Here is a 15,657-nt window from a genome sequence, read left to right as displayed (position 1 = left end):
AAGATTATGATGAACTGGATGTATCAGAGTCCCTTCCCTCAACTCTCCGTACTACTAGACAATGGTTCAGAAGACCTGTGTTTAGTTTTGCGCCATTATTTTCACCACATCCTGAAGGGACCTGAAAGGGTTTTCTACCAGCGTTTTAATTAAAGACCCAAGATATGAAGCAAATCCTTGGGTCTCTTCACAGATTGTCTGTTCTAACGTAGTGGGTAACTCTTCTGTACAGCGTGCGCACAGATCCTATGCTTAGTTTTGCCCGTTCTTTTCTTTCCCTAAAAAGAATAGGGGGACCCCAATTACAAGGTGGACTTTCACGTAGATTCTCTCTTGCACTTAACGCCACACTGGAACCCCTGCTGCGCTAGGATCCCGTATACCCATTTCCATTATTACATTTCTGGCGAAGGGAAGGATCCCCTTCTGTACGTTTCCCCTTTTGCTGCTGCCACCACTGCTGCTGTTGTGACCGGACCTGCACCTCTGGATGCTCCTGGTCACTTATAGCTCGGAGGGGGGGGGAACTGCCCGTGCTCCATTAGCACTGCCTTAGTGCTTACCTCTGTATAAATATTCCCTGGCACCTCCCCCAGCCACCTGATCCATATCCTCCAATTATCCCGAGGAGGGCTTTGGGAAACGGTGCACGCCTGCTAATAGTGGCTTATCCAGTCATGCATTGCAGCACCTCAACGTCATCGAGCCAGCTGCGCGTGCACCCAAACCGGATTACCCAGTCATGCACCGCGGTGTCCGCTTGAGTCATAGGGCGCGCCCACGCAGCGAGTGCGCACTAGCTACCCGAAGCGCTGGAGTCTCGCGCTGGTGTGAAGAGGCAGTATGTAACGATCCTCGTTTGCCGCCTTTCCACGCACACTAAAAGGTCCGCTGACCCCAGAGGTGGCGCCTCAGGATACCACATGCCAGTCAAGGCAGGGAAACACCAATGCCTGGATCAGTCTGGCATCCCACAACAATCCTCTTATACGATTCCATTGTCGAATGTAGGTTCTCTATCAGAGACAGGAAGCCAACTGATGCGGGAGAGAGGTACCGCCTTTTTATCTGTAGGTTTCCTGTCCTTGATGGGCAGATTCCCCTTTCTCCGTAGGGCCATCATGGGGGAAGGAGAAACACTGACAATTTCTGTGACTGCTGGCAGAGACCGATATGAACGACTCGAGGACAGAACAGAATATTGTTTTATTAACAGTTTTAGAGGAGGATTTATTTTTTCTTCTCCATGTCCTGTTCTGCAGCTTCCTTGGCTTTCTTGGCACGGATGCCAAAGAGCCGGGCATTGGCACGAGCCATACGCAGACTGGCAAAGGCTTTGAAGTTCTTCTCTTCCTCTGTGATGACTCTTGGTTTTTCTTTCTTGTAGGTCTAAATAAAAAAAAAAAAAAAACCTTGTGAGACCCCTAAACTGTGCAAGGAGGAAAAGGCAACATTTGATCAAGCCACATTCTACACAAACTTTCTTAATAAAAGGCATTTTCTTTACTAGACAATTTAGGACAAGAAGAATTCTATCATATACATTGTTGCCATAAATATCAGAATTGCACCAGATATATTTCTTTAAGTGTCCATAATGTACTACTGATGGTCTACACAGACCCAGCGCAAAAAAAAAAAGCAGCCAATAGATAAGTTTTCATGCTGGTGTCCTCACAATCTTTGGTTCCAACACTCCCAAAGCAAAAATACAAGAAATACAGGAACCCCTCCAGCCTTTTATACCCGCAAAGGTTCCAATATTACAATCGACAATGTCTCAGAACTAATGACACCACATAGGACCACACAGGAAAACAACATATCTGTCCATATAGATCACAGCAGGTATGAGAACAAGAAGCTGGCCTTATAGGAATTGACTGACACCATCTACATAGCAGCAGGGGAGCATTGTACCCTGGCACCTCCTTAGTTAGCCTACAAACAACCTAGGCAGCCGCCTAATTTTCATGCAACCGTGGTATCAGAACATGTATAGTCACCATGAAGGAGTTTTTGGTTTTTTTTTTAAATTAGTTTATTAAACAAAGATGATGAATAACATACATACCGGCTTAAATGATAAAAAATACACACATAACCCTCCAATATACAGGAGGAAAAGCTGGCTATACATTGTGTAGCAGGTATAATCAGTCAAATCTCAAGCCTTTATCATCCTAAACTACAAACTACATTAACTAGTATTTACTACTGTGCAGCCTAGTATCTTACATCATATTATCATCTCACATGCGGTGTCTCAACCTGGCGAAGTAAAGGGCCTGTCACACTAAGCGATATCGCTAGCAATATCGCTATAACTTGTGACGTTAAAGCGATATTGTTAGCGATATCGCCGTGTGTGATACTTAACCAGCGGGGGAGCGGGTCGTAGGTATCGCTGATCGCGCAAGAACATCCAGGACTGTTTCTCGTCATCAGCTTCCTGTGGAGAGATGAGCGTGGAGCCGGGAGGGAGGACGCAGGATCGCCTAGTATGACAGGTAAGTAGCGACCCCCGTCCCCAGCGATGTCGCTGGTGAGATCTGCCTGTGTGGCAGCTCACTAGCGACCACTTAGCGATGTACCAGCGATCCTGACCGCGTCATATCGCTGCCCTGATGAAGTGAGCTGGGACTGGCTCAGGAAACGCGTTGGCAATAAAGACATCTTGAATTCTACCACAGCAGCGCAGTCTCTTATTGCACTACCAGCCTTCTCTTTAAACGCAACCTGTTGCAATTTGGTTGCGCTCGGTGCACCGTCAAAAGGGAGCAGGCGCCGCCAAACGCATACTGCGCACGGCCTGCGTCCTCAATGATAGGGGACGCATGCAGCGTCATGCGCCCAGAGGCGGAGCTACCGGCTTAGCGGCGGCTGTGCGAAGGCCGACGCTGCGGCCCTAAACACAAATGTGAAACCGGCCTAAGTGTGACAGTACCCTAAGATTAGAGGAATTACACCTCTCCCTGATCTTTTCAAACTTACCCGGGCATTCCCTATTTTGATATAACGTGCGCTCGTATGGAACAATTGAGTTTACCAGGTCAATCCACATTTTAAGGGAGAGACATGAACCCCCCACCCACCGTAGTGTCAATACTTTCCGTGCCATAAACAGTGTCTCGCACAGAAAAATCCCGGCATAATGACCCCAAAGCTCCTTATCCCATACCCCAAACAAGCAGACCAGTGGCTCAAGAGGAACAGGGACCCGCACCAGGGACCACAAGAGTAGCGTCACCTCCTTCCAATAATGTAGAATGGGACATTGCCATATCATGTGAACAAAATCCGTATCTAGTGACATTGCAGACATTCTGATGATTGAAATCGACCCATCCTAGAAAGTCGTGTTGGAGTCAAATATGATTGATTTACTATATATAACTATCATTCTGTTATTAATAGATGGTGATACTCCAATCGGAGACTCCAGGATCTCCTCCCACTCCTCTCCCTGCGTATTAGGGATGAGTCTTTCCCACTTCCCTTTAATAGAGCTTATGGCAGATTCCGTTCCCACTGACAGCATGTATGTGTACAAAGAGGAGATAAGACCCTGGAGACCACCATGAAGGAATTTGCATCATTTTCCTCTACAGGGAATTGACCAAATTTTACAATACAAAGATCTACTGTATGGACAAAAGTATTGGGACAAGTCTTAAGCAGTGAATTGAGTTTTTCCATTCTGTCCTACTGAAAAGTCACCAACACTCGGCTGACCCCATAATGCAGAGCCCAGACCTCCTCTGGTATAACATACACACAGCCTTGTAGCTGCATGTAACCATACATACGCCAAGCGTCGGATGGAGTGGTGTAAAGCCGCCACCACTGGACACTGCAGGTGATGTGTTCTGTGCAGTGACAGATCACACTTCTCTATTTGGTGTCTGATGGAGGAGGCTGGGTTTGGTGAATGCTAGGAGAACATTACCTGCCTTTGACTGCTTTGTGCCCGCAGTACAGTTTAGTGGAGAAAAACGCCACGGGTTTGTCATCGGGTTGGCCTCAGCCAATTAGTTCCAGTGACGGGAATTCTCAATTCTTCAGCACAAGACATTATGGAGAATTATAGCTTCCAGCTTTGTGGCAACAGTTTGGGGAAGGCTCTCTTCTTTTCACCATGACTGTCGAGTGCACAAGATCCATAACACATATGGTTGGCGGAAGAATACGAGATGCCCCAGCCAACATCTATAACAGACTGTGAGCCCGGCCTCTCACCAAATATCAGGGTCTGACATCACAAATGCTCTTCTAGAGGAAGGGGCAAAAATTCCCACAGACCTCTCCAAAATCTTATAGAAAATAAAAAGCCAGTGTAGCTACAAATTGACCAACTCCACGTTAATACCTATGAATGTAAAATGGAAGTTCCTGCAGGTGTCCCAATACATTTGTCCATATAATATAAACTATTCACAAATGAGATTGGTGTACTTACTATAAAAAAAAAAAATTCATGTCAGAATGGCTGTATCATTTTTTAAAGTGGGAAATTAAAGTAGTACATAACCAAATCATCAAGAATGAAAAATTGTAAGAACTTACAGTGCGGATCGGCATGATCGTGCCCTTAAATTGGGTGGCCATCTTCAATTCTTCAGCCTGGAACAAGAAATAAAACATCGGTATAAGATTATTTAAGTGTTTTGGTGTAACCTCTGACCATAGATATCAATGCACATGGGAGGATAGAGGGATGAGAAAGAACGGAAGCAATCTGCAGGTTATCAGTCTTGGAAAATGCGATGTCCATGAGCTTCATAATGCAGCATATAATATGGCAGTACTTACAGAGCTGTCTCCCTTCTTGGGAGCGGAGGGTTTGCGGGGGAAGATGATCAGTTTGGAGCGGTACTCTTTAAGCCTCTGCACATTGGCCTGCAGGGATTCTGTAGACTTGTTGCGACGACGATGATCCACGGAGATCCCAATAGTGCGGGCAATCCTCTTGTTGAGGCCAGCAGCCTGCAAGAGAGCATTTTGTTAAAATTCAACATACACCAAAGCCATTAAGACGGACGACTGAACAGCCATCAGAACAAAGGGTTCAAGGGAATCATCACAGAAATGCAGAGATTCCGGAGATTTGTCATCACGCAGCCGAGTTCACATTACACTTCAAAGTTGTGATACAATGGCTTTGCTATATCTGTTCACACAAAATGCAAGATTTGCAGTCCTAGAAATAAAAAAATTAAATCCAGTAGTTCATTGTTAGGCCACTGCTTAGATTTTCCAAAGCATTTTTTAAAAAAATAAGACAGAAGTTTGTTGTTTGCAGTGGAAAAATGCAGGACTGTGGAGTCTGAATACAATGGACCGACTGACAATATATAAGTTGGGTACAGTAGTTCAATGCAGTTTGTGGGGAATATTTTTTTCTTAAGAATTTGGGAGTGTTCTGAAATGTCCTATAAATGTCGGTCCTATTCCTGATATGAATCTGTGCTGCAGTTTATGTTCATGTTAAGTAGTGAAGCTCTTCTACAGATAAGGGGAAAAAAAATAAACACACAGGGAAGGAATGCCTACATTCATCTCAGAACTTCTGGAGATAACAGGAAAGCAAGTACTTCTTAAAGGATATCTAAACTTTGCATAAATCAATAGTCCAGCACATGTCTCTGTATGCTTGATGTTTTAGTTGGTTTTTCCTCTAATCTCCTGTTTGGAGAAATTAGCTGCTCTGATGACTTATATACACTATACATAGAATGTAAGGGGAAAAAATGTTTTCTAACAGCTGAAATTCGGAAATACAGTAACAGGATCGATGAGGACATTTGTGTGTGTTCTGGAATATGATTCAGCGCAAACATGCTCCCTCCCTCCTCCTCTTTTCATACACTGAAGAAATGATGTGAAGCATTTTGTGAGCTGTACCCTGAGACAAGCCTGACATTGAAAGTTCAGAGTAAAGCTACCCAACAACATATTTTACAAACTTTATACTTGTCGTCTGTTGATTTATGCAAAGATTGTTTTTTTTATTTCTATCCAAAATTATACAGTGCACGATTCCCTATTCTTGCAAGGATTTCAATATACCTTTATTTTTTTTTACAGGACAAAACTATTTTGAGAGTGAATTAACAATTACAAAATGTCCAGGTAGGAGCATTTCACAGTGACTTAAGAAACATTGTGTCAGTGTATAAGAGACCCAGATGAAAACAAATGTGATGACAAAATCATTGCATACTCAGGCAGTGATAAAAATGCTCCTTCAAGAGCTTCCAATCTAAAAAGACATTTACAACGCTGCCACCCAGAAGTTAAAGCTGTGATTGAAAAAGATCACAACAGCACCAAGAAACCAGAGCCCAGCACTTCCCGCCAGGCAAATGAGGAAAGAGCGTCTCAAACATCAGCTACAAGATATTTTCTAAGTGACAGTTACTGTAACAATGATAGCAGATGTTACTTAAAAGACAGCTCATTCAGCTTGTTGTGAAAGGACAGTCTACCATTATTATTTGCATGACCAGCTTTTACAGCACTTAATGGAGAAATGGCTCGCAAACTTTAGTGTTCCAGCATGTGAAGACTTCCGGGGCATAGACCGCCCTGGAAAATATTGGCGCATGCGCAGTAGCGATTATATGCTATGCCCACATCTGGGCAAAATAAACTACATAGGCGCCGGAGGCCTTTACAATGCGCAAGCGCGGAAACCAACGTTATCTGAAATTCACAGATAAAGATTACGTACAACAAGCCGAGGAGGTGGGGAGAAGGCGACTAAGCCACGCCCATCGGACCACGGCGATTTGCATACATCCCCAACCAGATAATAAACGTATTTATGCCTCAAAGGTGCAGGGTCAGGGGGAATAAAATTTTTTAATAGAATCCTTATGGGATGCACAATTGGGTGACATCTTTACATGATATCACTAAAAATGGGTGACAGACTCCCTTTAAACTCCCATAGAAAACAGATTGACCATATTTCAGCAACATTTTTCACTTGCTCTCAAAGAAGTAGAAGAGTTCAATCATTCATCAAAACTAACTGTGCACATGTTGCGGATTCTGCTGCGGATCCTCAGCGGATTTGGCCCTGCGAATCCAAAGCAGATTCTCCTTCGGTGTACACTACTATTGTTTTCAATGTAAAACAAAAAACACTGTGCAAAACTCTGCGCAGATTTGCTGCGGGTTTGAATCCGCAGCATGTCAATTCAGTTGTAAAAACGCAGGTGAAATCCACATAAAAACTGCAAAAAGTCTGCACTAAATCCACAGGTCATTTTACCTGGGGATGTAGTAAAATCCGCAACGTGTGCACATACCCTTAGACCCTGAAATTGTTAGAGATATTACCCATGTGGTTACTGCTTTGCCATTAACTCAAGATACTGTAGAGAGGTTGTTCTCTAGCCTTAAAATAATGAGGTCCTCTATGGAGGAGGATCTGATGGAGGCGATACTATTCCTCAGAACAAATTCATAGACTGCACACACGTTATTCATATGAGAACGAGAAATAGGAGCAAAATGATGTCTTTAACCCCTTCCTGACATGAGACGTACTATCCCGTCCACGGTACCCGGGCCCGTATGACCGGGGACGGGATAGTACGTCTACCGCGATCAGCGGCGCCCACGTGGTGAGCGCCGCTGATCGCGGCCGGGTGTCAGCTGATTATCACAGCTGACACCCGGCACAATGTGTCAGGGGCGGTCACGGACCGCCCCCGACACATTAACCCCTTGCACACCGCGATCAAACGCGATCGCGGTGTACCGGGAGTTAAAGGGAAGCATCGGCAGGGAGGGGGCTCCCTCCGTGCTTCCCTGAGCCCCCCACGGCAGCGCAATGTGCAGCGCTGCTGCGGGGGACTCCTATCCTCCAGGCCCCCGAATCCAAGATGGCGACGGGGGCCTTCGGGGGCCTGGGGAAGCTGGCTTCCTCAGTGCCTGCAAAGCGCAGGCATGAGGAAGCCTTGTGCACTGCCTGTGACAGATTGCTGATCTGTCACAGTGATCTGTGATGTGACAGATCAGTGATCTGTCACAGGACAGTGATGTCCCACCTGGGACTATGTAATAAAGTAAAAAAAAAATTAAAAAAAAAGTGTAAAAATAAATTTAAAAAAAAAAAAAAAATATTCCCCAATAAATTCATTTTTTTAAAATAATAAAAAAACAAAAACAATAAATGTACACATATTAGGTATCGCCGCGTCCGTAACGACCTGCCCTATAAAACTGTCCCATTAGTTAACCCCTTTAGCGAACCCCTTAAAAAATAAAAATAAAAAACGAAGCAAAAAATAATGATTTATTATCATACCGCCAAACAAAAAGTGCAATAACGCGAGATCAAAAAGACGCATATAAATATCCATGGTACCGCTGAAAACGTCATCTTGTCCCGCAAAAAACAAGCCGCCACACAACATCATCAGCAAAAAAATAAAAAAGTTATAACTCGCAGAATAAAGCGATGCAAAAATAATTATTTTTTATATAAAATAGTTTTCATTGCATAAAACCGACAAAAACATAAAAAAACGACCTAAATGAGGTATCGCTGTAACCGTACTGACCCGAAGAATAAAAGCGCTTTATCAATTTTACCGCACGCGGAACGGTGTAAACGCACCCCCCCCAAAAGAAATTCATGAAACGCTGGTTTTTGTTCATTCTGCGTCCCAAAAATCGGAATAAAAAGCGATCAAAAAATTTCACGTGCCCGAAAATGGTACCAATAAAAACGTCAACTCGTCCCGCAAAAAATAAGACCTCACATGACTCGGTGGGTCAAAATACGGAAAAATTATAGCTCTCAATATGTGGTGATGCAAAAACTATTTTTACAATAAAAAGCGTCTTTTAGCGTGCGACAGCCGCCAAACATAAAAACCGCCATAAATAGTAAATCAAACCCCCCGTTATCACCCCTTTAGTTAGGGAAAAATAATAAAATAAAAAAAATGTATTTATTTCCATTTTTCCATTAGGGTTAGGGCTAGGGTTAGGGCTAGGGGTGTGTTGGGGTAGGGTTAGGGCTAGGGTTAGGGCTAGGGTTAGGGCTAGGGTTAGGGCTAGGGTTAGGGCTAGGGTTAGGGCTAGGGTTAGGGCTAGGGTTAGGGCTAGGGTTAGGGCTAGGGTTAGGGCTAGGGCTAGGGCTAGGGCTAGGGTTAGGGCTAGGGTTAGGGGCGTGTTGGGGTTCGGGTTGGAGTTAGAATTGGGGGTTTCCACTGTTTGGGCACATCAGGGGCTCTCCAAATGCAACATGGCGTCTGATCTCAATTCCAGCCAATTCTGAGTTGAAAAAGTCAAATGGTGCTCCTTCCCTTCCAAGCTCTGCTATGCGCCCAAACAGTGTTTTACCCCCTCATGTAGGGTATCAGCCTACTCAGGACAAATTGCAAAACAATTTTTGGGGTCCAATTTCTCCTGTTACCCTTAGGAAAATAAAAAATTGGGGGCAAAAATATCATTTTTGTGGAAAAAAAATGATTTTTTTATTTTCACGTCCGAGTGTTATAAACTTGGGGGTTCAAAGTGCTCACCACACATCTAGATAAGTTCCGTGGGGGGTCTAGTGTCCAAAATGGGGTCACTTGTGGGGAGTTTCAATAGTTTAGGTACATCAGGGGCTCTCCAAACGCACATGACAACCGCAGACCATTCCATCAAAGTCTGCGTTCCAAAACGTCACTGCTTCCCTTCCGAGCCCCGACGTGTGTCCATACAGTAGTTTTCTCCCACATATGGGGTGTCAGCGTACTCAGGACAAATTGGACAACAACTTTTGGGGTCCAATTTCTCCTGGTACCCTTGGGAAAATAAAAAAAATGGTGACTAAAAGATCATGTTTGTGGAAAAAATACGAATTTTTTATTTTCACGCCCGGGCGTTGTAAACTTCTGTGAAGCACTGGGGGGGTCAAAGTGCTCACCACACATCTAGATAAGTTCCTTGGGGGGTCTAGTTTACAAAATGGTGTCATTTGTGGGGGGTTTCCACTGTTTAGGTACATTAGGGGCTCTCCAAAGGCAACATGACACCCGCAGACCATTCCATCAAAGTCTGCATTCCAAAACGTCACTACTTCCCTTCCGAGCCCCGACGTGTGCCCATACAGTAGTTTTCTCCAACATATGGGGTAGCAGCGTACTCAGGACAAATTGGACAACAACTTTTGGGGTCCAATTTCTCCTGGTACCCTTGGGAAAATAAAAAAATGGTGACTAAAAGATCATGTTTGTGGAAAAAATAAGAATTTTTTATTTTCACGCCCGGGCGTTGTAAACTTCTGTGAAGCACTGGGGGGGTCAAAGTGCTCACCACACATCTAGATAAGTTCCTTAGGGGGTCTAGTTTCCAAAATGGTGTCATTTGTGGGGGGTTCCACTGTTTTGGTACATCAGGAGTTTTCCAAACGCGACATGGTGTCCGATCTCAATTCCAGCCAAAAACGTCAAATGGCGCTGCTTCCCTTCCGAGCTCTGCCATGCCCCCAAATAGTGGTTTACCCCCACATGTGGGGTATCAGCGTACTCAGGACAAATTGCACAATAACTTTTAGGGTCCTGTTACCCTTGGAAAAATAAGAATTGAGGGTGAAAAGATCATTTTTGTTTAAAAAATATGATTTTTTAATTGTATGGCTTTATGTTATAAACTTCTGTGAAGCCCATGGGGGTTCAAAGTTCTCACCACACATCTAGATAAGTTCCTTAGGGGGTCTAGTTTCCAAAATGGTGTCATTTGTGGGGGGTTTCCACTGTTTTGGTACATCAGGGGTTTTCCAAACGCGACATGGTGTCCGATCTCAATTCCAGCCAAAAACGTCAAATGGCGCTGCTTCCCTTCCGAGCTCTGCCATGCGCCCAAATAGTGGTTTACCCCCACATGTGGGGTATCAGCGTACTCAGCACAAATTGCACAATAACTTTTAGGGTCCTGTTACCCTTGGGAAAATAAAAATTGGGGTGAAAAGATCATTTTTGTGGAAAAAATATGATTTTTTAATTGTACCGCTGTATGTTATAAACTTCTGTAAAGCCCTTGTGGGTTCAAAGTTCTCACCACATATCTAGATAAGTTCCTTGGGGGGTCTACTTTCCAAAATGGGGTCACTTGTAGGGGGTTTCCACTGTTTAGGTACATCAGGGACTCTCCAAACGTGACATGGCGTCCAATCTGAATTCCAGCCAATTTTGCATTGAAAAAGTCAAACGGCGCTCCTTCCATTCTGAGCTCTGCCATGCGCCGAAACAGTCGTTCCCCCCCACATATCAGGTATCTGCGTACTCAGGACAAATTGCACAATAACTTTTGCAGTTCAATTTCTCCTGTTACCCTTGGTAAAATAAAAAAAATTGAACCTGAAGTATTTTTTTTATGAAAAAAAGTTAGATGTTCATTTTTTTTAAAATATTCAAAAAAATTCCTGTGACGCACCTAAAGGGTTAATAAACTTCTTGAATGTGGTTTTGAGCACCTTAAGGGGTGCAGTTTTTAGAATGGTGTCACTTTTGTGTATTTTCTATCATATAGACCCCTCAAAGTGGCTTCAAATGTGATGTGGTCCTAAAAATAAAATGGTGTTGTAAAAATGAGAAATCGCTGGTCAACTTTTAACCCTTATAACTTTCTAACAAAAAAAAATTTTGGTTCCAAAATTGTGCTGATGTAAAGTAAACATGTGGGAAATGTTAGTTATCAAGTTTTTTGTGTGCCTTATCTCTGTGATTTAAGGGCATAAAAATTCAAAGTTGGAAAATTGCGAAATTTTCAAAATTTTCGCCAAATTTCCGTTTTTCTCACAAATAAACGCAAGTTATTTGAATGAAATTTTACCACTAACATGAATTACAATATGTCACGAGAAAACAATGTCAGAATCACCGGGATCCATGGAAGCGTTCGAGAGTTATGACCTCATAAAGGTACAGTGGTCAGAATTGTAAAAATTGGCCCGGTCATGAACGTGCAAACCACCCTTGGGGGTGAAGGGGTTAAAGATAAAAAAGGTCAATTTTTAAAATTACATATAGAATCACACGAATAAAGTGCCAGCGGACATTTTACTACCCCTTTGTCTTTCACTTGACTTGCATTTTTACATGAGGTTGTTCTACTGAGGTATTTTGAGGGCGCGGGGGTTATTTTTATGCATTGTACTGGCACTTTATTCGTGTGATTCTATATGTAGTTTTGTATATTTATCAATAAAAATGGACTTATCTTTAATTAAGGACATCGTTTTGCTTCTATTTCTCCTTGTTCTCTGATTGGAGCTGATGCTTTCAGCTTGGGATTATGATTTCATTTTCCCTGGTCTTGTAAATTTGTATTTGGGATTCCGTTGGTTACAAATGTTATTCAGTACGTTTTTTGTTGAAAACGGTTTTTTCCCCCCACTTAAAGTTTACCAACAGCCATATTGCCAGCTCACCTTGAGTTCCTCCAGACTGAAGCCTCTTCCAAGTCGCACCTTTGTGTGGTATCTGACGGTCGGACATCTTACCACTGGCCTGACTGGTCCTGAAACGGGCCTTGGAGCGATCAGGCGGGCTTTGGCCTGACGTGTCTTACGCCTATTTGGGTTAAGAGAAAGCACATTAGGTTCTTCCGCCAAAAGTGGCGTACTTCAGGCAAAGCCGCACAGATCATGGTTTTCTGCAATAACTTTCAGTTAGAGAAGTTGTCCAGTGAAGATACGTGATCATCTAACCTATGGGATAGGTGGACTCCAAACAATGGAACCCATTTCTCCCCCATTAGCATAAATGCTCTATTCACTCTCTATTGGACTGCCAATTACTGTGCTCAGCTCTTTCCAGCAGCCCCATGGAGAATGAATGTAGCGGATGTAAAAAATGAGGGTTCTGTCGAACAGTGTGGGTCGTAGACATCAGACCCCCACATGTCTACAAGTTATCACTTATCCCAATACTGGACAGTTGTAATGCCAGGAAGTGATCTAGCTGTTCTAGGTCACCAATACACTGAAAATGCGATCATTCCATCACACGTCGCGGTCTACAGTCATCAGGCTGAAAGGGGTTCAAACATGGATTCATCACAGAAGCTGCAGAGATTCCGGAGAATGTGTCATCATCTGAATGTAGACCTAGACCACACACACTTCAGCGGATCTTTCTACAAGACACCTGTGAGCTTACCTGCGGATCTTTCTGGCTGGCTGGCTAAACCAGGTGGCCACTCGCCGCTGCCAGTCCTTGTGGAAATGTGGCTTGAGAATCATGCCATTCCTGCTGGGGGCCATGGTGACTTAATCCCTACAAAACAAAAAAGGTTTAAGAAATTTTTAGTCGAGTCTATCCTTTGTCTGTACGGGCGTCATGTGCAGTTATATAGCAACAGCCAAGTGAGGGATTCAGGGTCATTCTTATGTATGCACATATGTGCACAGACCCAATAGATGACTGTCCAGCACACAACCCCTTTAATATTTAAAGTTTTCATGACCTGTCAGAAATGTTAAACGATTGGTGTTCAGGGGGCAGAGATGGGAACCGTTTGTGAAAACCACGGATTGGAATAGCTGGCTGAATAAGTCTAATGACCACCTACTTGGGCGCTGGAGGACAGTGTGTGTGGGGGGGGGGGGGGGGGGGATCTTACCACCCAAACCCCCAATGATCAAAACTTTAAAATGTGACACGCTCCCTCAGTTTTCATTCTTCCTGTGCTGGGCTCATGGCCGGACACCACATAACACCAATCTACGCATCGGGTTGACATCAAATACAATTGTGGAGGAAATCAGCAGAAACCAAACACACACAATCCAGGATGAGCCCAAAAAGTCTCACGGCAACGACACTTGAGCCAATTACAGTCATTGAAGGGTTAGTCCCCAAAAACAAAGCTATCTCCTAGCCACGGGACAGATTGTAACTTCCTGATCATGGGGGTCTGGCCACTGGGATCCCCCCTCTGATCCAAGGAAGCAGATTCTGGAAGTCAGACCCCATGTAGGAGATGACTATTGCCAAAAATGATGTCTTAGGATAGAGGAAACCTGCTGATTTCCGGGGTCTGACTGGTGAGACCCCCAGGGATTCTGAGATTTCTGCTCTATTAAGGATGGGCCTGTAGAACCTTATTCCTGGCATTGATGAGGGTCCCAGAGGTCGGACCCCTGCGATCAGCACATTATCCACCAGTCTATTGCTGGGAGACATCATAACCCTTTAATAGCCAACTCACAGGTAACACTGGAAGGAGAGGAGCAACTGCGCACACGCGGCCGGCGCCGCACACTGGAAGGAGAGGAGCAGCTGCGCACACGCGGCCGGCGCCGCACACTGGAAGGAGAGGAGCAGCTGCGCACACGCGGCCGGCGCCGCACACTGGAAGGAGAGGAGCAGCTGCGCACACGCGGCCGGCGCCGCACACTGGAAGGAGAGGAGCAGCTGCGCACACGCGGCCGGCGCCGCACACTGGAAGGAGAGGAGCAGCTGCGCACACGCGGCCGGCGCCGCACACTGGAAGGAGAGGAGCAGCTGCGCACACGCGGCCGGCGCCGCACACTGGAAGGAGAGGAGCAGCTGCGCACACGCGGCCGGCGCCGCACACTGGAAGGAGAGGAGCAGCTGCGCACACGCGGCCGGCGCCGCACACTGGAAGGAGAGGAGCAGCTGCGCACACGCGGCCGGCGCCGCACACTGGAAGGAGAGGAGCAGCTGCGCACACGCGGCCGGCGCCGCACACTGGAAGGAGAGGAGCAGCTGCGCACACGCGGCCGGCGCCGCACACTGGAAGGAGAGGAGCAGCTGCGCACACGCGGCCGGCGCCGCACACTGGAAGGAGAGGAGCAGCTGCGCACACGCGGCCGGCGCCGCACACTGGAAGGAGAGGAGCAGCTGCACACACGGCCGGCGCCGCACACTGGAAGGAGAGGAGCAGCTGCGCACACACGGCCGGCGCCGCACACTGGAAGGAGAGGAGCAGCCGCACACTGGAAGGAGAGGAGCAGCTGCACACACACGGCCGGCGCTGCAACTCTTCAGAAGATAACTAGTTAATAAGCGAGTCAGGCAGGAATGGGGGAGACACGAAGGGGTAGCACGAGCGCTGCGAGGGTGCAACAACGAATATCTTCCCCCCTGCAGAGTCACAGGAGAGCGCAGAGCCCTGTACATACACACAGACATCCCCCGTACACCCCGCTCTCCGGTCACCAGGCCTCAATCCGGCCCCAAACCAACACAAAACCCCCCTCAAACCAACGAGCGGGAGCAAAGGATCAAATCCCACCCGGCCGGGGCATCCGGTGCGTCACCGAGACCGAGGATGGCAACGGATAGCGAAACATTGCGGCCGCGGAGCAGACAGACATACCTCAGTGAGGAGAAAATGGCCGAAAAGAAAGGAAGAAGGCGCCCGTTGCAGTATGGGATATGATGCGCCGGAGCCAATCACAAGCAAGGAAATTAGGCAGCCTATCAGAAGACGCGTAAAGGAACGTCCACTTCCGCCGGTATCTGTAGCGTCACGTGTTGCGTGCCCGCACTAAAGATGGAGGGGCCGGACGAGGAAACGCAAACACAACTTTATTGAAACTTTACAGTCCAGGCTGAAGAGGTTAATCATGTTCACGAAGCAATAAAGTTTGAAAACACAAAATGGCAATAACATTATTTG

At 45.7% G+C, this 15,657-nt stretch overlaps 1 protein-coding gene and 2 non-coding genes across 3 annotated transcripts; all 3 read right to left on the bottom strand.

Moving 5' to 3' along the window:
- Nucleotides 1-1,191: 1,191 nt before the first annotated feature.
- On the bottom strand, nucleotides 1,192-15,495 carry RPL13 (ribosomal protein L13). Its single transcript, XM_073583627.1, has 6 exons — nucleotides 15,355-15,495; nucleotides 13,170-13,286; nucleotides 12,440-12,581; nucleotides 4,813-4,986; nucleotides 4,567-4,623; nucleotides 1,192-1,389 (listed from the first exon to the last, which is right to left on the bottom strand). Exons 2-6 carry the CDS (start codon nucleotides 13,271-13,273, stop codon nucleotides 1,231-1,233), a joined length of 636 nt encoding a protein of 211 aa, XP_073439728.1. The 5' UTR covers nucleotides 13,274-13,286; nucleotides 15,355-15,495; the 3' UTR covers nucleotides 1,192-1,230.
- LOC141097855 (small nucleolar RNA MBII-202) lies at nucleotides 5,039-5,116 on the bottom strand. The gene has a single exon (XR_012234057.1). It is a non-coding gene; the product is annotated as a small nucleolar RNA MBII-202 (small nucleolar RNA).
- LOC141097857 (small nucleolar RNA MBII-202) lies at nucleotides 13,017-13,103 on the bottom strand. The gene has a single exon (XR_012234062.1). It is a non-coding gene; the product is annotated as a small nucleolar RNA MBII-202 (small nucleolar RNA).
- Nucleotides 15,496-15,657: the final 162 nt, after the last annotated feature.

The sequence above is a fragment of the Dendrobates tinctorius genome, unplaced genomic scaffold (genome assembly GCF_039654945.1).
Source record: "Dendrobates tinctorius isolate UK_male_01 unplaced genomic scaffold, ASM3965494v1 ptg000009l, whole genome shotgun sequence".
Taxonomy (NCBI): Eukaryota; Metazoa; Chordata; class Amphibia; order Anura; family Dendrobatidae; genus Dendrobates; species Dendrobates tinctorius.
The sequence above is the reverse complement of the archived record's forward strand: the minus strand, read 5'-3'. Positions and strand labels throughout refer to the sequence as shown.